The sequence below is a fragment of the Megalobrama amblycephala genome, linkage group LG14 (assembly GCF_018812025.1).
Source record: "Megalobrama amblycephala isolate DHTTF-2021 linkage group LG14, ASM1881202v1, whole genome shotgun sequence".
NCBI classification, from domain to species: domain Eukaryota; kingdom Metazoa; phylum Chordata; class Actinopteri; order Cypriniformes; family Xenocyprididae; genus Megalobrama; species Megalobrama amblycephala.
This window is the reverse complement of record NC_063057.1, coordinates 33,182,832-33,209,464: the sequence shown is the minus strand read 5'-3', so window position 1 is coordinate 33,209,464 and position 26,633 is coordinate 33,182,832. Positions and strand designations below refer to the sequence as shown.

The 26,633-nt window shown below is 39.1% G+C and overlaps 1 protein-coding gene across 1 annotated transcript; it reads right to left on the bottom strand.

Moving 5' to 3' along the window:
* Positions 1-9,888: 9,888 nt before the first annotated feature.
* Positions 9,889-19,430, bottom strand: LOC125246081 (C-type lectin domain family 4 member F-like). Its single transcript, XM_048156926.1, has 4 exons — positions 18,485-19,430; positions 11,655-11,948; positions 10,202-10,329; positions 9,889-10,126 (listed from the first exon to the last, which is right to left on the bottom strand). The coding sequence occupies exons 1-4, from the start codon at positions 18,645-18,647 to the stop codon at positions 10,022-10,024; spliced, it is 690 nt and encodes a 229-aa protein (XP_048012883.1). The 5' UTR covers positions 18,648-19,430; the 3' UTR covers positions 9,889-10,021.
* Between the last annotated feature and the right edge of the window lie 7,203 nt (positions 19,431-26,633).

Genomic DNA, 26,633 nt, shown 5'->3' with positions numbered 1-26,633 from the left:
GACGCTTGCGAGCTATCTCTCGCCCGAGACCGCGTCGTCCCTTAAGACCCTGGCGCTGCCCACCAAGCCTCTGAAAACTACATCCAGCTTGGTGGGCAAGGCTTATTCGGCGGCAAGTCAGGCGGCGGCATGCCTTCACACCATGTCTATCCTCCAGACTTACCAAGCCGACCTGCTGGGGAAATTGATCAGAGCGGGGAAGCGTCCTTCGAGGCGATTCATGAGCTACGCAAAGCCACAGATTTAGCTCTCCGGGCCACTAAGGAAACGGCCAAATCCATCGGCCGTTCTATGGCAGCCCTGGTGGCAGATATTAAAGAGCGTGACAAAAATATGCTCATGGACGCGCCGCTGTCTCCTGGTGGCCTGTTCGGCGACGCAATGTCAACGGTCGTCGACAGGTTCCAGGAGTCACGCAAACAAACGGCGGCTTTTTCTAAAATCATCCCCCGCCGCTCTCATCCCCCCGAGGCTGCTGGGCGGGAGCAGCCTCGGCTGACAGCCAGCTCCTCAGCAACATCTGCACACAGAGCGCAACAAAAGGCCAGTGTCGCCTCCCATACTCCCCCACGCAGTGCCTGGGGACCGGGACGGGCGGCACAGGCGAAGCCTTCCGGAGGTAGGGCGGATCTGAGGACCGTCATTATCTCTCGGAAGGCTTCAAAGAAGAGGTCCTGACGTTAGTGGCGCAGGATCTCTCGAGGGCAGCCCCCTCCGGGAGGATTCGGATATCGGGTCCTCCTCGGTGCCCTCAGGGGACCGTTCTGTTAACCCTGCCACCAAGTGTGAGTCAGGGCGCAGCGGTTTCCACCGATCCTCCGAGGAGGGTCGGCCAGCACGTGATTCGCCTGTCTGCCGGTGCGCCGCGTCAGATGGACGAGCCAAGTGCTCAAAAAACACCAGAGACCAGTCTCGAGAGACCTTTCTGCATACCAGGCCGGGCTATGTTCCAAAGGTTCCGATGAGGGTCCCAGGTCCCATTGTACTTGAGGCTTTCTGCCCGCCTCCGTTTGCAAATTTGGATCAGGAAAGGAAGAATCTGCTTTGCCCTGTAAGAGCATTAGATGCGTATGTTCACAGAGCTTCCCTGTGGAGAAAAACAGAACAGTTGTTTGTATGTTATGGGTCCCCTAAGAGGGGGGGCCCAGCATCTAAACAGCGGATGAGCAAGTGGGTGGTCGAGGCCATCTCACTTGCGTATAAAACGGTGGGGCGCCCGTGTCCTCTGATGGTGCGTGCTCACTCCACGAGAGGTATGGCCGCGTCCAGAGCTCTTCTGTCTGGTGTCTCTATGGACGACATTTGTGGTGCGGCTGGATGGTCATCCCAGCACACCTTTATCAGATTTTACAATCTTCACCTTAACATCACTCCGGGGGCCAGGGTGCTACAAGATAGCAGCCAGGCACTCGGAGATACGGCGTAGTTGGGATTGCGTTCCCATCATGTCATCCGACGTAGCGTCGATAGTTCCCACGAAAGGGAACGTCTCGGGTTACGAGTGTAACCCCTGTTCCCTGAGTAAGGTAACGAGACGCTACGTCACGTGGCCGTATCTCCTGCATACCTGGTGCGCTTGCTTCAGACAACCTACAGAAGCTGGCGTGCTTTGTGTTCAGGTGTGCTTTATAGCTTCCTGATCCGTGACGTCACCCGCCTCTGACGTCGCGTCTTTTCATTGGTTGGATACAGAGGTGCTTCACGAACACAAAATACAGAGGGTTCCCATCACGTCATCCGACGTAGCGTCTCGTTCCCTTACTCAGGGAACAGGGGTTACACTCGTAACCCGAGACGTTCTGCTGTGGCTTTGCTTTGCTGTGGAAATCTTAAATTGATCTTTATGCACCTTCTGTGCCAGGCTATTTGTTCTTGATGCTAGTAAGTGCTAAATCTACAGGTACATTGTCGAGAATGGCAGTAAAGTAGCACGATTTGCTAAGGTAGCAGACTCTGCACGCAATCTATATGGATGGATGCAGACAGTTTTGACTGTAAACTGTGTCTGTTTAGAAATACATGCTCGGTTTTAATGTAATTTTATGGTCGGGAAGAATTTAATGAACGGCAAAACTCAGCATTTTGTTCGCCTACCCCCTTCTGTCACCTCATGTACCCCCAGGGGTATGCATACCCCAGTTTGGGAACCACTGACTTAAGCCATAAGCAACTGTGTTCACGAGGATATTCAATGTTTTACGTGCATTTTTACTACTTTTTTGCATGTATGTGGCCGTTCAGGCACAAATAGATGTGGAAGAGAACGGCATTCGGTGTTCATGTGCATCTACCTGACTCTGTGTGTGTCCAACCAGAAAACAGCCGCACATTCAGAATTGAGTTCTCTTTTGTGTCTGCATGCACTCAAATAGTTTAAAATCACTTGCTGGTTAAAACTGGCAGGACCTACTGTAAAACACTTTCAAATGATAAACTTATATTGTATGATGGTCAAACTTGGCAATTAATCCGAGATTCACGTGCGTTTTGAACTGTGCTCCGTACGGATTACCGATCCCCACTAGACATCACGCATCCGTGATAGACACTTCGCAATATTGATGCCAAAATGATATATCATGCAGCCCTAGTGTGTGGCAGTCATTCGTGAGGGACTGCCGCTTTTACTTTCATTTTATGTTTGTTTATTTATCAAAGTATTGTTGTACGTTTGCCAGTTCCCTCCTTGCCCTTTGGTTAACTGCTACTTAGTCAAACTAGTTCTTAAGTTAATATGCAACTCTGTTAAGTTTATGCAACTGGCACAAGAAGACAAAGCGGAAACCTAAATGAAACATAAGAGAATAATCAGTCCTTGTATCCTGAGCTTAGAGAAAACTCTGTCAGAACCATAGCCTTGAGGGCAACACATCAACATTAAGGAACATCAGCACCTCAGACAGCATGAGTTCGAGTCCCAGCTAAAGCTACTTTCCTGCTCCTGTTTTCTTCTGACCTCTCCCATTGTCTCATCCTACAATCCTGTCCATTAAAGGTGAAAAAACCCTGTGTCATTAAAAAAAAGGAACCTCTGAAGATATTTTTACAATAAAGAGATCTCTCGTTACTCATTTTGGACTCCTTTCTCTCAGAACTTTCTCATGTCTCAGTTGTCTACTTTTATTTCTCCTAAGGAATTTTAGGAGAAACATCTGAGACAGTGTTGATACTACAATGAGAGATGAATGAGAATCACAACTAAGTCTCATGAGCTTAGAAATAGCAACCTCTGAGCAATAAAATATTCCTATAATGGAGTCTTGAAAGAGACTGCAGCAAGACAATAAAGAGATGTTCTATCTTTCTTCCATCACTCTCTCAGTTTTGACACTTTTTCTCTCAGATATTTCTCATGTCTCATTTCTGTCTACTCTTATTTCTCCTAAGGAATGTTAGAAGAAACATTTGAAACTGTTGATACTAAAATGAGGTATATATGAGAATCACAACTAAGTCTCATGAGCTTAGGAAAAGCAACCACTTGGCAATCAATTCTTTCCTATTGGTAGACTCAGATCATGGAATCAGATCATTGTTGTTATTCTGGACAAACCAGAGGCTCAGAACGGTGCGGTTTATCTGTGGCTGCCTTACCTGTAACAGGCCAGAGACTCAGAACGTGATTGTATCTGTCTGTTAATGATTCATGGAATAAACAGAAGACCCAGAAGTTGAATCTGTTAATGTCTCACTGGATAAACCAGAGACCAAGAACAAGGAAAGTCTGTTGAAAGGAGTACATTTACCGACGAAAATCGAAAGATTGCCATCGTGAAATAATTGTGGCAATTTCTGTGATCATGGCTCTTAATCGGTGGTCCTATGTCGTACAGTGAGAGAGGTTCAAAGACGGCCGTTTTCCTAGTCTTGCGACCAAAGGTAGCCTATGATCATTTTCTGACAGTGTCAGAAATTCAGCATGATCAACGCACAGTGTGTTTGCTGCTACGACCTAGATCTACTGACCAGCCACTAAAAATGCGACATGAAATCAATGCGACATGGCACTAAAACTTAAAACTGCTTACCTCAAGCTCTTTTCCCTTCTTCTTTCGCCGCTTCCTTTTTTTCAGCACACATAAAAACTACAACTGCCAACATGTGATTCAACATGGTCTTTTTGTTAACCACTAGCGCATGCTGATGACGTTTTATTCTTCTATAGAAACTTGCATCGTAGCCTACGAGTCAATAGGTGTCATCATCATACAGTTTACATGCATGTTGTACCCAAGTTTAGTAGATCCATGTCACACAGTGTGATAAAGTAATGATCTTATAGGATTGCTAAAATTGTGCAGTATATCCATGGCTTTAAAGGGGTCTGGCTGTTGTCCTAGCATCTTTATCTGATGGCATAGGACAGTTTGTTTGTGTTAGTCAACCAAGATCCAATCAAATTGTCCACTGTTACGGACAGAGAGAGGCCCGACCATAAACCAGGCCCTGGAATGTGCTGTTCACCACAGTGCTGGTTCAGCTCATTTTCCTGACAGAAGGTTATGCAGAAGGTGACAGTTTTATTTGTGTAGTGATCTTATTTCCATAGTGATGGCAGTGTTTATGGCAGCGCACTCAGTGCTAGTTTGAGACAGTCTTTCTTGGTTTGCAGGTTGAAGAGTGAAGACTGATGATGCTCTCAGGTAGGTAGCCAGGTAAGTTGTAGCACAAGGTAACAACAACAAGACTAGACACTGTGATATGGAGGATGATTGCTTATTAAGGGTGAAATAAATGAAAGGTGCTCCTAAACAGGTGTGGTGCGGGTGTGCCTCATACGTCCTGAAAAGTGAAGCTGCGGGCTCTTTGATCGCCCCCTGGAGGCTGGATGCAGTACAGGTCATAATCCCCACCCGCTCAATGCAGACGAACGAGACTTAAGTTACAACATAAAAATAAATTCTGCTTCAGATAAAATTTTCCGAAAGATGGTTTTGGTCACTTAAGGTAGTTGTTATCATGCTGATTTATATTCAGTTGTTCGTTTTTGTGATAAGTTTGATTTTAGCTAGCAATTTGGTGCTATAGAAACGGGGCGTGTCGTCATGATTGACAGTTGATTGACAGCTTGTCTGAGGACTGTCGGGGCTTCGAGGGGAGATTGAAGATAAATAAATAACTATTAATTTTCAGTTTCTGTGTTATTTCACACCGACAAAATGAGCTGTTCAGCAGTAAAACTGTACTAACCGACCTACAGGAGCTGACTGAGCTTTTCTCGGTAACGTTAAATGTGGACTTCATAAGCTAATTAATAAACGTTATTAGTTAAGATAACACGCCTAACGTTAGCCATGATGGAAAAAAAGCAGGTGATCGTTATCTGGCAGTTATAATTATTTTTATGGGTATAAAATAATAATTAGCAGGAAAAAACTAATGATAGCCTACTCTAATTAAATATAGAGCACTGTCTACAGCAATCGATCTCCTGTAACGTTAGTTTAAACATTTTATTTAAAATGGCAGGACCGTTTCTGACATTTTAGAGTTTCTAGAGGCATATTATATTGAGTTAATCTACTGAATTTGCTGTTTCAAAAATATTATTGCTCTAGAAACAGAATAGCCTATTATTTTATAGGTAGAATTTTAAATTAGTATAATTTATATATAACCTATTTAAAATATATCAATGATGACGCAGCGTCTGGGTGGAAGTTTGATACTGCGATTGCCTCCGGGCTCCATGACGAGTCTTTCTGGCATGCCCAGTTCCAAACTTTTTTTTTGTTGACGTTTTTGCGTAACGTGTCAGCGCCCATCGGTGTCCGTTTTGGCTTCAGTTCAATACAATGGAAGGAAGCGGCATCACAGCGTCCATCTTTTTTTACAGTCTATGGTGTGGTGATTGTGAAGTGAGTGCAGGTGAACAGAAAGGAGGGATGATGATTTTCATCTGGACTATCCAATACTGCTGTTGCCCAGTTTAAATTTTCATGTCTTTTCATGAAATTTTCATTGTCTGTCATTTTGTTGTTGTTAGGCCTGTGTGCTATATAGGTACTGTATACTATTACAGTTATCTACACAAAGTGATATGGAGCTGTAATGCCTGGAACTACTTTAGCCGTGCATTTCCCTGAAAATAATTGCACACCTTAGAACATTCGTCAACCAATCAGATTCAATCATTTAACAGCCTGTAGTTTGTTCTGTGACAATGGCTAAATGTACATTATTCTATATAATAATAATAATAATAATAATGTAACAATAAACAACGATATAAATAAGTATGAATACACAAGAATAAACCTCTTCCAGAAGCTCAAACATGCTGCATAACACACAAGAATGAAACTTTTTGGTTACACAGCACGTTTGAGCTTCCACTCAATTCATATGGATTAGTTTTCTCTTTATGAACTTTTTGAAGTGTCAAAGTTTCAATTTGCAAAGGTCAATCTGTGGAAAGAAATCTGACTGCATTCTGTCATCAAAAAAATCTTCATTTGTGTTTCGAAGATGAACAAAGGACTTGCAGGTTTCACCCCCCGACTCTTAATGCATCATGTTTCCTTCTGGAGCATCAGTGAATGTTTGAACCTTTTTTAATAGTTGAGTTTGAGTCCCTCAGTTGTCCTCAGTGTGAAAACACAGATCTCAAAATCCTACATTCACTGCTGGAAAGGGTTCAAATTTGCAAAAATGCTTGAAAACTGATGAATCTGCAGGAGCTGGAGGATTTTTCTGAAGAACAGAGCTCAGTTTAACTGCTCAGAACAAACAAGAGACTCATGAACAACCATCACAAAACACAAAAACAGTCATGGATCATCAGGTGACCACACACAGTATTGAGAATCAATGGTTCACATACTTATGAATGGGGTTATTTTAATAAATTCAGCTATTATTTTGTCTTGTGAACTAAATGCAAACATCTTTTATGTAAAATATCTTACTCAGGACAGTACTAAACAAAAACTAACATGCATTTTTTATTATCCCTCTTATTTTATTAAAATAGTTTACTTACTTCCAGTTAAGCCTTTGTTTGGAACTTCGCTGAAAATCACCTCCTGAAGGACCAACCACCACACTGAGCGCTCCGAAACTCGAAGCACTACAACGAACCTATATGCAAGTATTTGTTAAGATTTTAAATACTGGGTTTCCTTGCTGGCTCTTTAAGGTTAACTGTTGGAATTGGCCATTCTTTGATCATCTCGCTCTTTTCTGCCTTTACTTTCACTTGTATGTATCTGTATCTACTTGTGTACATTTATCCGTATAACCTTTGTATTACCCGTTCTGTATATTAAACATATCATATCCACGCTTTTGTTCACTTGCTCATTCAACAACAACCGAGTCACTTTAACGTTCTGATTCTAATATCCTTGCTTTACGTTTGGATGCTATTCTAGAAATTTATCCTCGTGGCCAGAGTATAACATTTCTGTCGTAAAAGTCTGTGGATAACTTACCGGTTTGCTGGACGGACCGGTAGTTCTCTACATAATTATTAAAACAGAACTAACCATATATGTGATTGATTATAATTCGTTGTAGTTAATTCACCATATATGGTTAATTCCCCCTTGGGTCGGTATGTGCATAATAATAATTCATAAAACTATATGAATTATTATAAAAAATTAAAAATGTATAGATAATTTTAGTTATTTTTGGAAGACTTTTAAGCAGCAAAAACATTTTTATGCTTCATTGCAGCAATGGTGGGATTGTGGTAAAGTTATTATAAAAGATTTTTGTCAAAAGTACACTCTGAATGTTACTCGAGATATAGCCCAGTCAATGAAGATTTTAGAAATGGAAATTGTTACTTTACAGGATGGAATAACATCTACAAAAAATAAAACGCATATTGATGAATTGAAGAAAAAAAAAACAATGTTAATAGACCTGTTGGAAGTTACAGCACAAGGAGCTTTAGTTCGCTCACGATTTCAAACTGTAGCCCAAATGGATGCTCCTTCGAAATTCTTTTTTAATTTGGAAATGAAAAGTCAAAGTAAAATTATTCATTTTTACGGTCGGCTACAGGACAAGAGTTTACTGAGCCTGCTGATATTCTTAGCTGTGCTGTAGATTTTTATTCTGACCTTTATAAAGAGTCCAACAATGAACTACAACAGACTTTGTCATTGCAAGAGCTGTATACTGCCATGATGAGCATGGAGAATGGTAAATCTCCAGGAATTGACGGGCTAACAGTGGAGTTCTATAAAACTCTATGGCCCGTCATAGGAGAGGATTTGCTGGAAGTTTTTAATGACAGTCTGGAAAGAGGACTATTGCCACTGAGCTGCAGAAGAGCAGTTATTACGTTGTTACCTAAAAAAGGTGATCTTCAGTATATCAGCAATTGGCGCCCTGTTTCATTGTTATGTTCAGAACATAAAATTTTGTCTAAAGCTTTGGCTATAAGACTTAGTAAAGTTTTAAGCCAGTTGATTCATTCTGATCAGTCTTATTGCATTCCTAACAGGTCTATTTTCGATAATATTGCTTTAATTAGAGATGTTTTTGATACTTCTAAACTCTTTGGAATTAACTTTGGTCTGCTTACTCTTGATCAAGAGAAAGCTTTCGATAGAGTTGAACATCTGTTTTTATGGAACACTTTAGAGGCTTTTGGTTTTAGTCCTTTTTTTATATCAATGATTAAGGCTATGTACTGTAACATTGAGAGTGTTCTTAAGATTAATAGTGGTTTGAGAGCTCTGTTCAAAGTTCAGAGGGGAGTTAGGCAGGGATGTGCCATGTCTGGTATGTTGTATTCCCTAGCCATTGAACCTTTACTTCAAAAGTTACGAGTTCATTTGAAAGGTCTGGTTTTCCCTGCTTGTAATAACCCTTTATATCTTTCCGCCTATGCTGATGATGTTATTGTATTGTAAATGGAAGAGATGACATTAATAAGTTAGAAAAAAATGTTAATGATTTTAAATGCATTTTCATCTGCTAAAGTCAATTGGGGGAAAAGTGAAGCTATATTAGTGGGAAACTGGAGTGGAGATCTTCCCACTTTACCTGGAAAATTGCTTTGGAAAAATGGAGGGTTAAAATATCTTGGTATCTATCTGGGAAATGAAAGCTTCATAAAGAAAAATTGGGAAGGTCTATCTGAGAAAATAAAAGGTCAATTGGAAAAATGGAAATGGTTACTCCCTCAAATGTCTTATAGAGGGCGTATTCTTGTAATTAATAATCTTGTGGCGTCTTCATTATGGCATAAATTTGCTTGTGTAGACCCTCCAAATGGACTCCTTGTAAATATTCAAAGAGAACTGGTGAACTTTTTTTGGGACAATTATCATTGGACTCCTCAAAGCATACTGTATTTGCCCAAGGAAGAAGGAGGGCAAGGATTAGTAAATCTTGCAAGCAGAAGAGCCACTTACCGTCTCCAATACATACAGAAACTTTTAATGGGACCTCACTCACTTGTCTGGAGGCCATTGGCATTAAGCATTTTAAGAAGAGTGGGGAATATGGAAATGGACTTAACTAAAGTCACTATTGGCCAAATCTTCCTGAGGTAAACAATCTTAGTTCTTCACAGGTTGTTATACTGATGATTTGGGTTATGTGCATGTAGTAATGTACAGTAGAATTAGTAATAATTTCATGAATATTTAAATCTGAGGCATTTTGTAGCTGGTTTAAAATTTTGTAAAAAAAAAAGTTAAGTTATTAGTAATGTAACACTCATTACATTATGTGCAGCAATTACATTTTGCTTTATTACATTATTATGAGTTGCTTGTGTGTTCATAATGCATTATGCTCACATATTTATTGAAATGTGTCATTTAAAATAATCTTCTCACAGATCCATTTTAATGTTCCATAACATGGATAATCATTCCATCCTGTTAAAGAAGTCAAAGCACAGTCTTCATCATTGTTATTATTAGGCTCTCCAGACCTCCAGAACCTGAAAGAACAGATCAGCATTAGATGTTCAGTGCTGCTTTCTGTGTGATATGATACTTACTGTGAGATATGATCATTTATTAGAGAATAATCAGTTCAATTCAGTGATTTCTCACCCAGAGGTCATGTTGGTGCCATCAACCCATTCCCATCTGCCCTCCACAACACTGTCAGTCAGACCAATCCAGAAACCATCAAAACTGTTACTGACAAATTCCTAAGAATGACAACACATAAATGCATTTCATCATTTAGGGTTATAAGCTAAACAGACTTTCAATCTTTCACTCACTTGTTCCTCTCTGTTGTTTATGATGATCAGATCTGCTCCTCTCTCTGTACAGTATCTTCTGCTCTCAATCCAGTTCTTCTTCTCAGAGGAAATGAAGTAAAGACTGGATTGATAGTAAATCCATCCATCTGTAAACCAGTTCAACTATTAACACTTTTTTCAGTCTTTTTAACTTCTCATTCATCTGTGAGTTTAGTGTTAGTTGGTGGTATCTATCTCTTTTGAGATCACTTAGTTTGTTCACATATACACACTGAACCGCAAGGGTTTGGAGGGCTCAAATGAACTAGGTGTGAAAACATCCTTAAAATAAGCCACTTAACCCAAACACATCACTTAACAAGTGTCAGTTATGAACACAATCTCAATAGTATTCATAGGGATTGTATTGAACTCTCATTAGAGTATCAGTAGACTGTTAGTTTAGGGTTAGGGTCTGGATTAGTAGAATAAACTGACATGTAGTTGTAAAGTTACTTGTAGTCAGTAGAAAGTGTAAAGTGAACAATTGAAATAAAGTGTTACTGAATTTATTTTGTACTATAGACTCTTTCCATGCTGTGAATATGTGTACTAGAATTAAGGTGATGATACACGGGGCAACTTTTTGAGCAATGTTGCTGGGCAATGTTGCCGTCAACGGGCAACCTGATGAGACACAGGGCAACTAATTAGGGCAACAGACAGTTGGCAGCAACTAATCAGAGAGGAGCAAATCTATTGCCAACTCAATAAATACTTTATTATGAACACTTGTTAGGCACTTTATTTCAACTTTTCAAATATTTTCTTCATTTTTATTAAAAATAAATGCCTTTCCGATCTGATTTGTGACAGGAAAAGGGAGAAGAGTGAGTTCGGCAAAAGGCGGATTCGAACCCGCGTCGATCGCATCAAAAGCTATTCAAATGTCAAACGCCCTACAGCCTACGCTACTACAGACGTTGAAAAATTCAGTCTTTTTAGTATTTAACTGAAATCATTCAATAGCTTCATTACAGCATACACACATTACTTTCGGATAGTTGTTGGTATTTTAAGCAATATATGAGGTAAATTCCCTGTTTTGGGTTGACCCATGACAACTTACTAGCGTAAAAAGATAAAAGTTCACACTCCTTTTCTCCGCTCCACTGCCGCTGAGAGGCCGCCATCTTGTTTGAATTTTTTCTGAAATCTTCGAACCGGTCACGTGATCGGCTGCTAACATTCTGATTGGAGGATCTCAAAAAATTGCCCACGACCGATCTAACGTATCCAGATATATATTTGTTGCTCATTCTCAGTGGGAAAGTGCCCAAGCAACGTTGCTCGGCAACATTGCCCGGCAACATTGCTCAAAAAGTTGCCCCGTGTATCATCACCTTTACACTTGACATTCAAACACCTATGAATACTAACCAGATTATATTCCTGCTCTGTAGCAACTACTAAAATGACAAAAGAAACTCACCCAGTTTACCAAGACTCATTTGAAGATAATTTTTCTCCAATTTTAGCTGGTCTCTCTCATTGGTCAGGTTTTTGTTCTTTATTTTCAGCCCATCTCTCTCTTCTGATAGGTTGGTAATGTTAGTTAGTAGCTGGTCTCTCTCATTGGTCAGGTTTTCATTCTTGGATATTAAGTGTTGTCTCTCTAGAGTGAACGTGACACACAGCACTATGACTGCAGTCAGCAGAAGAACACACAGCAGCACCAAACACACTGCAGCTGCTCTGGAGCTTCTGATCTTCACACAATCACTTCCTGAAAATGACAGATATCAAGATGAATGTTTTCTCAATTCCTTATTGTATGTTTATGTTTTATAAAAAGGTTAGTTCCTGTCCTTGATTCTGATTGGTCAATAGGTGTGTTTTAATCACAATAAAACATGGCTATGACCGCTTCACCCAATGGTTCTAGGTATCACTACACAACACCCTTAGCAACGCAAACTGTTTGTTCTCAGCTGATATTGTTCATTGAAGCTTACTGTATTCTGTAGAAGAGCGTTGTGAGAAAGAGATCAAGTGAGCAAGTTTATTACCTGCATTCGGATTTTCCTTCAGGTCAGTCCTATGATCATAATAAATAATCTGTTTAAATGTTTGATGTATTATCTTGTCCTTTTAACAGTTAAGGGGTTTTCCCGTGACTGACAGCGCTAGTCAAAGCAATTGTCAGTTCTGTCTTATTCCGTGTTCACAAAAATTCAATCTTTTCAATGTAAAAGTCTTCGCTACTGTGATGGAATTTTTAAATTAATCATAACTAACATTCTTTTTCCTTGCAGGAATAACATTTATATGCTTTTGAAACCTAAATGAAACCGGCGTGTCCATGTGGGGTTGTTGGCATCTGAGGCAGGCCTGTGTCATCATGCGGCGAACGGGAGTGACATGGATTTTCAGACAAGCTTCAACATCACGAAACCCTTGGTGAATGAAGGGATTTCTGCGCCGATCGAGTCACCGACCAGTTTCATTTCTGTGAACTCTGATTTAGGTACTTCACAAGTGTCTGCAAAGTCTATGCAAAATGTAAAAAGGAAATCTGTAAATCAAGGTATTTTAAAAAATAGGAAGTGGGGGTTCTTTCAGACAGTAAATCAATCACGAACAATTTGGGATCCTAAATTCAAGCCAAAGGGTCTCTTAGGTGGTCATTTAAATATACGAAGCATTATATCAAAAAGTGATCAAATTCATCATCTTTTATTAGATTCTAATTTAGATTTTCTTTGTTTATCTGAAACATGGCTTAATGAGAATTCTCCATCTGCGGCATTGGAAGTGCCTGGTTTTAAACTATATAGGAAAGATAGAGTTGGTTCTAAAGGGGGTGGAGTCATGATTTATGTGAAAACTGGCATCCAGTGTAATGAAATCGCTTGGGCAAATGGCATAGATTTGGAATGTATTGGTTTGAATCTTATACTATCATCACAGATGTCTTTTGTAGTAATTGTAATTTATCGTCCACCATCTTCAAAAATCAGTTTTTATGAAAACCTGAAACAATTACTAAAACAGTGTGATTTTAACAAAGAAGTCATTATTATGGGAGACTTTAATATTAATTGGGATGATAAAACGGTTAGAAATAAACTCAAACAGATAACTGATCATTTCGATCTGAAGCAAATGATTAATGGGCCCACAAGAATAACTAATTCAACAAGGTCTCAAATTGATTTGATTTTTAGCAATCGAGCAGAGAGAATTTTAAAAACTTTTAACATGTTAACAGGCCTTTCTGACCATAATTTGATTTTGGTTGCCAGAAAATTATCTAGTAAGAGATTCAATCCATTCTCAAGGAAGTATGATTTTTATGGCATTCCAAAACGTAAATTAGACGATTTTAGAACGGCGGTTCATCAGATTAAATGGGATGATTTATTAACTGGAAAAGATCAGGAGGATGATAGTCAAATATTTTCTAAAAAATTAGAGAGTACTATTAAAGATTACAGTTGTAAAATTAATCCTAAAAATAAAAACATACTGTCCCCTGGATGAATTCAGATATTTTAGAACTAATGAAAAAACGTGATCGTGCTTTAAAAACTGCAAATAGATCAAAGTTAAGTCATGATAGACAACATTTTGTCACGTTACGGAATAAGGTGGTAAAGACCCTGAGAAGAGCAAAGGCTGATTTTTTCCTTAGAATAATTGAAGAGGCAAGAGGTAATTCTAAAACGATCTGGAATCAGTTGAACTATTTAATAGGAGACAAAAGAAAAGATAGGTCATCAATTGAATTAATGGTAGATGGGAAGCTGACTAACAATCCAGCTGCTGTAGCCGAAGCACTTAATTATCACTTTGTTGACTCGGTAGTCACAATTGCACAAAGTTTTTCTCCCAAGTATACAGAAGTCTATCCAGTTAATACAGTGGAACAAGCCCTTACTTTAAGGCCAGTCTCTGAATTAGACGTTAGAAGAACAATTACATCTCTTAAACAATCCAGAGCAAAGGATATATTTGGTATGGATGTGGTACTGCTTAAAGAGCTTTGTGAGTCATTAGTTAATCCCATCACTAAAATTATTAATCTTTCAGTTTCTCAGGGGATGTTTCCTCGTGCTTGGAAGTCATCTGTTGTTGTGCCCTTATTCAAAAGTGGCGATCCTCACTCTGCGAATAATTATAGACCTATTAGTATTTTACCCATAGTTTCAAAGGTTGCAGAGAAATTGGTGGCTACACAAATCACTAATCATTTGAATAATTCTTGTGCTTTACATCCAATGCAGTTTGGTTTCAGAGCAAACTATTCAACTGAGATGGCAAATTGCTACTTCACTGAAAAAGTCAAGTCTTTATTAGATAAAGGAGGGGTTGTGGGGGCTGTATTTCTTGACCTCAGGAAGGCCTTTGACACGGTAAACCACAGAATTCTGTTGTCTAAATTATTAGATTTTAACTTCTCTCAACATACTTTAAGTTGGATTGAATCATATCTGTCAGGTCGAACACAGCATGTTAGTATACAGAATTATAAGTCAGCTCCTTTAAGTCTATACACTGGTGTTCCACAAGGATCTATTCTGGGTCCTTTACTTTTTACGTTGTACATCAATGATCTTCCGTCCGTCTGTCCTAACATTAATATTCAAATGTATGCGGATGACACTGTAATTTATATACATGGAAGTAGTGTGTCACAAGTTGCAAATGAACTTACGGAATCACTGGTTCATGTCACATCTTGGCTAGAACAATGCTGTTTACAGTTAAATATCTCTAAAACAATGAGTATGTTCTTTACCAAAACTAATAGTTATAATGTAGTACCAGATGTTTTTGTATCAGGAGAAAGATTACAAGTTGTATCCGAATATAAGTACCTTGGTGTTCTGATTGATTCTAAACTTTCATTTAAGGCTCAAGTTAAAAAGGTATGCAACCGGGTCAGATTTAGTCTATCAAATTTTAGATTTATTCGCTGTTATATGTCATCTGAGTCTGCTCTGATGTATGTGCATTCTATGATCATTTCGCATATTACTTATTGTCTTACCACTTGGTGGCAAGCTAGTATAACTACTTTGAAACCTCTGGAGTCATTGTATAAACAAACACTAAAAACTCTTGATCAGAAATCAGTTCAGTTTCATCATTGTTTAATATTAAAAAAATACAATTTGCTAAGCTGGGATAACTTGATTAAATATGTGCATATTTGTTTACTGTTTAAGACTATACACAGTTTGACTTCACCATTAAAACAGTTTGTGAATATTAGAACAACCACACATCGATCGACAAGGGGAGGGGAAAGAGGGGACTGTATTATACCTCTCAAACGATGCAAATTCAGTCAGTCTGTATTTTCAGTTAGAGCTGCAAGGGAATGGAACTCCATCCCATCAACTATTAGAAAATTACATACTTTTGGTTCTTTTCAGTTTCATCTTAAAAAATGGTTACTGACAAATCAGCATTGTCAACATTAGTATTGTATTTTTGACAAAATAGACTTTTTTGTATAAATTGCTCTTGGCTATGTCGCCTTCTCCTGTTGCCATCTTTCTTATTAGTTTTTTTTTTTTTTTTTTTTTTTTTTTCCTCTTTTTTTCTCTTCTCCTTTTTTCTCTTTTTCTTTATTCTCTCTCTCTCTCTCTCCCCCTTTTCTTTTGTTTCTCTTCCTTCCCTTATATTTTATTTTATTTTTTATTTTTTTTAATAGGTTTTTTTTTTTTAATTCTTTTTTTTTTTTTTTTTTTATGATGTATATGTGTTTAATGATGTTATATCTTTGTTTTAGGGTGACTTTTTAACATTCTGTCAAGGGTCTGCAGATGAAAAATAGCCCTTTGGGCTAATTCTGGCACATTTGCTGTAAAGTTTATTAATGTGCATTGACCCTACTAACTAACAATAAATGTCCTCAAAACTTGGGCCTAAATCAGTGTGTGTCTGAATCATGTCCAAATATAAGAAAAGGGGGAAATTAAACTTAGGGATAGCTAGACAACTAAATCTAAATATAATAAAATACTCATGATATTGAGTAACCAGCGAACTAATAAACACGATTTGGGCAGATCTTGCTTTGCTCTAGTAACAGAAGGGTTTGACATATGAAGAACCAATCATATTGTAGAACGCTTTACCATGCTCCTATCCTATATAAACTGTTGAATTACTTTTGCTGGTGGGATTCTCTGTGATTGATACAAGGCCCTCCAGCTGTGATTAAAGCATATTCAAAGGCATAGTCTGGAGTCTGTCTGGTTATTGCTGTGCAGCAAGTTAGGGAAGTGTAGTGATTTTACTTTCGCCCATCCAATGACACAAAGTAAAATATGGACCACTTCCCCACCTCTCTGAATTCAAGGCACCAGTCCAGGACCAATTCAGGCCCTGGTGTAGGTGCAGAAGGTCCTTAACAATCTGAACACGCAGACGAAGGTACCTTGGAGTGAAGGTTTGCTCTCCTGAGCTTAACCTTGTTGCAGATGTTGTTACTGTCTTGCTGGACAGAAACTTTGAACGTAGTGTTTGTTAATGTCTCTTTCCTCACAGGATGGAGGCTCAGAACATGTTCATCTCTGTTACTTCCTCAAAAACTGTAGACTCAGATCATGGGATCTGTTGTTGTCTCTCTGGACGAACCAGAGGCTTAGAATGTTCTGTTAGTGTCTGTTACAGTCTCACCTTCACAGGCTAGAAACTCAGAACAGTGTATCTGTTATGTCTCATCTGATGGGAGACTCAGAACAAGGAGTGTCTGTTGAAAGGGTACCTTTATCCCTTTCCGATGAGGAGGAGATTGCAATTTGGCACTTCTCCATTTGAGTGCTGTGATTGGCTGCTGGCATCAAAGGACACACACAGTGTGGCCCACCCTTCTTTCCCCTATAGAACTCATTTGCACAAAGTCTCTAGCTGGGTAAAGGGTAGAAACTGCATGTGGACCAATGAGAAGTCCTGTCCTTCCTGGTACAAAAGGTCGTCTTCTTGCCTCTAAGAGTGTCTGGATGTTGTCCTGACATCTATATCTGACGGCGTTGGACAGTTTGTGTTATTTCACCAAGATCCAATCAAACTGTAGCAAACCTTTGTCCGCTGTTACAGACAGAGAGGGGCCTGGCCATAAACTGGACCCTAAAATGTGCTCTGTTCACTACACTAGAAACCTTATTCCCAAGTGATAGTGTTCAAAAGGGTCAAGGCTTTTAGTGAAAGTTTACTTCATGAAAGTTGCATTGATACATAGCACAGCCTCTCGTACCTTATTGCTTACATATGTGTACTTGTGTGGTTTCTGTTGGTTCAGTGTTTATACTGCCATAAACAAGCTTTTTTGTTCACCTGGTCATGGAAATGATGAAAGCTATACGTGTTTCTACTCTGTAGTCCTCTGCTATCTGAGACTCTACTTTTAGTAGTTGAGGCCAATATGTGGCAAAGTATGTAACAGTACAAGAGCACGTGACATCCTGTCTGTGAAAATTAATTTGCATAACGAAAAGCTCGTCCTAAAGGGCACTATTGTGATAGTGTGGTTAGATGCAGCAGCCGGGTTTAAATTAGCACAGTACAGTTATACATGAGAGAAAAGTCACTTTACTTAATCCAGTGAAATCAAAATTGATGAGAAAATGTAACTGAATTGTGCTTGAACATGAATCAACCCCAGATCATATGGTCATATTTTATGATACTTTCAATAGTGTTTTTGTGTTCTTTTAAGCTTTTTCCTCAAGTTTCTTTGTTTTGAAATCTTCAAAACATCTTACAATCATTCTGTGGCAAATGAATGAACTAACAGCACTATGCCTGTAAAGTCAAGCCTGTGGTTTCTCTGTTTCTACACCAACACAAAGATAGAGCAGCATTCTCATGAACATTATTATGAAAGCCTCAGGTACGGTGTACATTTTAGGACATCCTCAGACTTATTAAGAATGAGTCATATTTCAAAAAAGCATCATGCCTCAGACTAAAATGCTTCAAGTCTCAGGAAAAACAACATCAGTGTCAGGTCTCGTACAATTAGGCCTCAGACAAAAAAGGCATCAGATGAAACGGACTGACCATCCTAACTGAAACACACAGGCTGAGTAAACCTTTTAATCATTTTTTTCTCTCTCCTAAATCATATACAGATGGTTAGTTATTAAATCATAAACCAGCATCAGAAGAACACAAAGCTGAACCAAACACACTGTAGCTTCTTCTGATCTTCACACAATCACTTCTGAACAGCACAGGTCTGACATTAGATGACTGAACATGTGCAGACATGTGTGATGATTTGATCAAAGTAATGAATGTGATTACCTGTACGCTGAAGTGGTTGGTGTGTGTTTGTCTCTGTCCTGAAGTCATGATCTCTCACATATTCTTCTGCACTCTCATAGATTACCACTGTCATCTCCATTCTGTCTGTGTTCATTCTCTCAGACTCAGTCCTGATCACATCTTCATAAATACCATCAGACATTTCTGCTCTTTAACTGTCAAACATTAAATGATCTTGTTCGTTGTAGATGTAGTCAGCACTCGTCTTCTTTTTAAAGCTAGTGACAAACAGACTTCACTGTGTGAAAACAAATGTGTGAAAACAAAAACCTGTGACATCAGACCCTTAAAGTTGAGATGAAACAGAAGTTGTGATAGACTTTCTTCCCTTTTGTGATGTTTATTCGAGAGAAACTCGGCCATTGCTGTAATATCATGTTATTGACAGGTTGTCCCACTCTCGCTCCAGTAAACACGTCATCAGAGAAGAGAAGAGAAGTCATTGCAAGAGGGAGGGGAAGTTATTTTAATTAAAGATTATGGGGGCATGTGAATTTTAAATGTGATGTGCATTGATAAATCATTCATAAATACTGCAATATTCCATAAAAAATAAGAATTTTTTTATTTTAATTTCATAGTGACTTATTCATTGTTGTGGAAAAGTTCTTTATTCCTTCAGTGGTGAGAATGTAATGAAACAAACACTCAGGAAATGTCTTTGTTGATTTTATTCATGCAAGAAGGTTGTTTAAAGAAGATTTCTACACAGTTCTAGAGAGAAGAACACCCTCACCCAGAGCGGCTGTCTTATATACACCTCTTATTGTTCCATGTTACCCCAAACCAATCAGAACACGTTACCATATTAGGATCATAAAAACTGAAAAAAAGAGAGAGGTCTAAAACTTAGCAGATGCCCTATTGAAGTTCAAGCTGTCAAGACAAACACATTTGCACCTTTGCTCACTTCCTTTGTTAGTTTCAGAAGCGTTTCTTAAAAGAGAACAGCATTAGCAGTAATTTTCCACTGTTTTAAATTATACACAAGACAGAGAGAAAACAAGTATCACTGCATCCATTCATAAATCAGGAGAATAAATGATAAGCAATAAAAAATTCCTCTACAATGTGTAGAACAAGCCCTGACTGTGGCAGGTTACTGTGGAAATGCACATCTGGAAAGGAAATATATTTACAGGAACATTTCAGCAGATTCAAGATGAGATGAGATGTAAACATCCTCAGTTTGGAAATGAATATTGCACACAAACACACTCCCAAGCATTTTTTTTTTCTTCTCACCGTATCAGTCTTACTCATGCTTTCCTGATTTTTTTTTTTTTTTTTTTTTGTGTTGGGAAATTGTGAAATCTGAGGTAAGGCAACAAAGAAGCAAAACAAACCAATTTAGTAACACAAGACAGGGGTGAAAACTTTTGAACATTTTCTTTTTTTTTTTTTTAGTACTGCCCTTTGGAAGTAATAGAAGATACTTAATTTGTCTTCAGGGAAACATCTAAGTACAATATTTCTTAATCTTCAAATTCAAAAAAAGTTTTCACCCTCCTGCTCTTAATGCAGGGCTCTCAAGAGTCACGCATTGAGCGTGACAGTCACTCATTTCGGTCTTTTGTCATGCACTCCCGCCACACAATGTATCTGGCTGCGCCGCTCTCTCTATGGAACCGGGCAGGAATCAAGCGCATCTCGAACCTGCCACTTATCAGCCAATCAAAAAAAAAGAAAGAGGCTACACAATAGCCAATCAGAAAATAGCACTATTGTATCTGGGTAAGATTTAACGCAACAACCAATGAAAAAAAAGCATATCCTGGAATTGTTCACCATCATCCTCGTTCACCCACAGAGGGAACCACTGGAGCTCTGAGCATCACTGAGCAGTAAGTCACGATCTACTGTTTTAATGTTACAACAAATTCACAACTTGTTTGACACAAACAATGACAACTTGACTGCTGTTAGATAATCAGATAATCAGCATCAGTTTTTCATGAGTGTGAACTTAGACAACAGTTTTACAGCCTGTTCATTGACACCTGCTCAGAACAAGTAGTCTAGGCCTAGTTTTTGCTATCACACGAAGACTGAGATTTTGTTAGATTAAACATCTCTCTCTCCAAATAGTTTTAATAATTTTATTAGCACTAAATAAATTAAAGTGTATTGCATCGTCGATGTTATAGGTCACTTTTAAAATCATGTCACATTTTATATCCTGGCCATGGATCAGTGTTTCCCATACATTGACTAGACTGTGGTGGCTCGCCACATTCTAATTGGTCCCGCCACAGTCGCAAAATATGAATACGGATATGACGCGATATTTAAATTACCGTCTGATAATTGCGCTCCTTTATATGGCAAAAGTGGGAGTCATAGAGCAAAATAAGTAGACTAGCACCAATTAAGTTTTCGTGTACTATATTCAAAGTCAACTGAAGCCATTCCATAGCTTTTTTTTTTCTTCCAAGAATTAGGCTAGAATACTTTTTGCTGCTGAATTATATACTCACCTAGTTTACTTATTTATTTATTGGTCAGCTTATGATTATATATTTTTATTCATTTTTTATTTTTATCTATAATGAAGTGGTGTGTTTAGTGCATTCTTTTACTTTTAGAGCACAAAATTGTTTACAAGAGAACAAATTTCTTCATTGATCTAGTCACTTAATTTTGCTCTTAGAATGCACTAGATTAATGCATTTAAATTTAAAATGTACAAAATTTTCCTACGGGGGGAGCATGCCCCGGACCCCCTAGAGGAACCGATGTCCACCCACTACAGTCTCACAAAATCCTGTGGGAAACACTGTGGATGCATTAATCATTGCATCTGTCTTCCAAAGGTGTCAGGTAAAAGATGTCACTCTTGCCTGTCTCCAAAACTTGAGAGCCCTGTTAATGCATCATGTTTCCTTCTGGAGCATCAGTGAATGTTTGAATGCTCACATTCGATGGCGTCTGGCACTTTGGAGAGGTGTTCTCCTCACAGATGAATCTGGTTTTCACTGTACAGGGTAGATGGCAGACAGCGTGTATGGCGTTGTGTGGGTGAGCGGTTTGCTGATTGTCAGTGTTGTGGATCGAGTGGCCCATGGTGGCGGTGGGATTATGGTATGGGCAGGCGTATGTTATGGACAACGAACACAGGTGCATTTTATTGATGGCATTTTGAATGCACAGAGATACCATGACCAGATCCTGAGGCCCATTGTTGTGCCGTTCATCCACGACCATCACCTCATGTTGCAGCATGATAATGCACGGCCCCATGTTGCAAGGATCTGTACACAATTCCTGGAAGCTGAAAACATCCCAGTTCTTGTATGGCCAGCATACTCACCGGACATGTCACCCATTGAGCATGTTTGGGATGCTCTGGATCAGCGTATACGACAGCGTGTTCCAGTTCCTGCCAATATCCAGCAACTTCACACAGCCATTGAAGAGGAGTGGAACCAACATCCCACAGGCCACAATCAACAACCTGATCAACTCTATGCCAAGGAGATAACACTAACAGAAGTAATAAAGAGAAGGTTTTTTTTTCTGGTTTCTAGAGTATTTTTGCTGGTTGCTTGACATTGCTAGGGCAAGTTGCTTCTCATTATTACAGTGTTCCTGCTTGTTTCTTGCATATTTAGACTAGTGATGTTACGATCTGTGCCGAGGCTTCGGAGCGTGTGTCGAGAAATCCCAGAAGCTTTAAGTGAAGTGCGTATCGAGGCTTGTATCGCTTTAGATCGATGACGTTCGAAGCCTCACTTCTGTCTGACTGGTTCAGGATGCGGTTCGAATCTTGTCGCAACATTTTGACAGATATATAAATCCATGGGATCCCCTCAGAATGTGTGGTTTTAGAATAATAATATTGCCCATCCTGCCTAACATGACCAAATAATTTATTTACACACATTTGATAGCCCCATTCATTTGAAGCCAATACGTTTATTACACCGTTATGTTATACAATCATTATATACAACCAGAAAATACACATTACATTCAAATAAAATATATTAGTCTTTGGGGAAATTGATTTTTTTTTTTAATTTCACCATTATTTCTAAGCCTTAACTGCAGCAAAATAAATTGTATCACAGATCACATCAGGTCATCTGTAATGTATCTGCTTGTTTTACACTCTTTGACCACCAGGTGGTATTGTGAGCAAATGAAGCCTCGAGAAATGAACCCTTTTGTGAACCACTTGGCTGAAAAGCTTCAATGATTCAGGAGGCTTCATCTCGCCATCACTCTCCCTGTTTAATGAATTTACTCACAACATTCATTTGTAGTCCTGAAAGGAAGTCACTTTAGTTTCATATACAGATGGTGTGAACAGAACCATGTCTAAAAAAGGACTGATGTCTGTATTCTGCTGTTGTGTGAACGCAGGGGAGGATTAAGGTGGTCAGGAGCCCCTAGGCTGCTCTTTGTGTGAGAAAACTCAAACACAAGACTTCATACTGATACAAAGCCTAGAGGAGTATAAATAGACAAATAGAGTTATGCTGCGTTCACGCCACCTTGTATTTACCAGAATCTTGAGACACGTGACGTTATATTTGGAGCTGTTCACATCCTTGGACTGGGAATTATGTGTTTCCATGGCACCACTATCATCGCCTATCAATCTACAGCAGTCAGGTGGTACAGCGGCCACATGGTACATCCGTGAGCTTTCAGAAAACTCCCAGCTTACAAGCTGTATATTACGAGCTCTATGAGGACGTGACCGCTTTTTACAAGCTAGAATCTTGTAACTACAGGAATTACGAGGCCGCGTGAACGCACCTAATATTACATGGTTTAAACAAGACACAGCTGAAACTGATGTAACATACACACACATTGAGACAGCCAATATTACAGTGTTTCCTCTACATTCCTTCAAGTGGTAAAATGAGAAATTGAACATTACAAACAAGCACAAGGCCCAGTGCTTAGAAGCAGCCCTTTAATTATGATCAAGAAACAATGAGATGTAAGTGGAAAGAATAGCATATATTACCCTCTGCCACCACAGCCACAAAACAGTTACAAATGAAATATGTAAATATAAACAGCAAAGCAACAGAATTCCCTGCATTCACAGTTCAACTGCAAGCTAGTAACCGCTTTCAGCTTTATAAAGCAACAGGTAGGCTACAACATCTGCATCAGTGCAAAATCACAATTCATTACTCAGACACAAACCACTGTGCAATACACTAAACTGTGTATAAAACAGACATAAAAACAGCAGCAGCACATATGCAAATATGTACATTTTGTTGCATATTCCTAACCTTTAGAATTTTTTCTTTCTAGATTTTTTGACAGAGAAATCCTTAATGAAACCAGTAAAAAAAAAAAAATGCGCAGAACGTCATTTTCAATGGACATGAGAGACAGGTGATTCAGTCGGTTTTGGCTCATTGTGGATCTCAGTCTATTTTTAATTAGTCCCAGTTTTGAAAAAGAGCGCTCCCTGCTGCCGTTGGTTACAGGCAAAGTAATAAATAGCTGGAGTGTAATATCAACATTTGGAAACACTGATTGGAGTTTCCTTGTTCTTATAAGTTGGCAGCAGTGCCCTTGTTTTCTTTGATAAATTGTCTGAATTGTCCAATTTCATCCACAAAATCCTCCTCTAGATCACCTGCATATTTCTTCTGCAGATTAGCTGCTCCTGTGCGAAGATCTTGTAGGGGGATGGATGGGATCTCGCTCAAAAAGCCAAATGTCTGCTGAATATCTCTGTAGGAGTGATACCTCCTATCCAGCTCAGCAATGAGACGGTATATGATGGCGATAAAAACAGTTGTTTTGAATTTGTCATGTCCTGACCGCTCAATCAGGTTCAGTGGATTCATCCACTTGTTTTTTCCTTTTCCTGTGTCTCTGCATGTCCACTTTGTAGACTGATTGGGACAACGATGGAGACATGTTTTTTGCATCACTCTCAAACTTGTCAAATTCTTCTTGAAGACTGGCTACATAATCCCTCAACGAGCGACCAAATTAACAGCAGTATATGAATCTAGGTCAACTGCCTGTAAAGCAGTACTAGTCTTGTGGAAACGCTGCAGGTATGTTATTCCACATATTACACAGAATGCCATTCTCTCACATAAAGTGACAGTATGATTGTGTACTTGTTCTGGTGTTTCATAGGCTATTAAATGCCTAGCTGATGTGTGTTTATAAAATAAGAAAAGGACAATAAACATATTGGGGGAAAAAGGCTAATGCATTGATAATCAGCCCATCTGGATGAATGAGGGACAAGCACAGTTCTCTTTATATATCAGTTTGGCTCTCCACACCACCAGAAGCTGAAACTACAGATCAGCATTACACTATGCATTATCAATCATATTTGACGATAGTGGTCCTGACGGAGTTTACAGAGTTTGTACTGGCGGAATGGTTCTATTCTGGGCAAGAACTCCCTGCAGCCTAGCATGGATAAGAACATGGAGAGCAGCAATAACCCCCCCTAGGGGAACAGAACAGAACCAACATATGCAGATATCATTAATGTCATAATTTAACATACACATATTTCAAGAATTAGTCTGATTCAGGGGAATCATAAGCCAAATCCTGACAGACAAGAGGAGGAGCTGGGGATGGAGGAGGGTAATTTGCTCCTGAGAAATACGATAGCTGCTGATGACACTGAGGAGCTTATATACGAATGCTGTGATAGGTGTCATATTCCTATAGTTTGACGCGAGTCACCTGGGAGTCACCTGATGCAAGCTTGACTGAGGTGACCTGCCAGAACTGATACTAACACTGGATATCTAACAAGTGTGTTAAATTATTATTTTCTGTTGACTTTACTTCAATGTGAAGTAGTTTGTTTACCTTACTGATGTAGAGTCTAGTAAGGCATGATAAGAAGGGAGAAAACATTGTTCAGTAAAAAGTGCATTGAACTGCCCTCCCCTGAAAAAGAAGGGAGAAGACGTTGTTTCCCTCTACAAGACCTTCGATCCAAACATCACTACCTAGAGCATTATCCCAAACTAACTAGGACTTTTGGACCATTAATAGATGTTTGGACCATGTGCTTTGAGGGGAAACACAAATTCTTCAAGAAGATTGTTCATCCAACACAAAACTTCAAAAATGCTTGTCTCGACACTGGCAAGTAAGACACCAAAGACTGATGGGTTTCCACTTAGCTTTTTTCAAACCACCTGAAAGCTGTTGTTGTTTCATCATTTCCTGATGGATTTGCAGCAGTTCTGGTAGCATCCTCAGTCTGAGTGGATGGGATAAAGTATGTGCCGGACATGATTGTTTCAGCTGGTTCGTGCTATGGTCTCCCAGATGTCAGACAGACAGATTACAAGACTTGTAGTTATTAGCGCTCGTGTTGTGTTTGTCTGCAGACAAATTCATTTAAGTCCCCAGTCAGTCACTGAAATGTCTGAATTCAACAATGTTTTCCCTCTCTCAGCTTACAGAGTCAGAGGAAAACTTTGTGACATTAAAACGGTATATTTTATGTTGAACATGAGAAAATGATTGTAAACCTAACATGCTAAGTGTTTTCTTCTACAGAATGAACCAACATGGATTCGAACTTATCTAACTGTTTCTAGAGACATGAAGCATGAACATACTACAAAAGTTGGCAGAGTACATGTACTCATTTAAAGCGTACCCTACTGAAGAAGATTTTGCTGAAGTTGCCACAGCTCTTATCAGCAAGCATCATCAATGTGTTATGGTGTTATGGGTGTCTTAATATTTAAAATGGGCATTTACCGGTCAAAACTTCGTAAAGCTGGATGCCTGATGTCACAGTTAATGGGGGAAGAAGGGGCAAGTACTCTCCTGAAGGACTGCCTCCAAAACAGAACATAAAAAACCATGAAGAGATGAAAGAAATTACCTTCCAAATTTCCCTTAGGGAAAGGTACAAAATAAATCTTGAAAACTACTTGTTGAAGAGATGCAAAAGAAAACACCAAACAAGACCCTAGTAGCCCAAAAGATGGACCAAACATTTCCCTTACGAAGAAAAGAAATAGTGGAAACAGAGCCACCGATCAGAACAATGTTGGATCGCTGGCCAGCACTTTTTACTGAACATGAGGTAAGAAATCTTATGATTGTCATTTCCATTTTAGTTATTGCTTAAAGGGTGAGTTCACCCCAA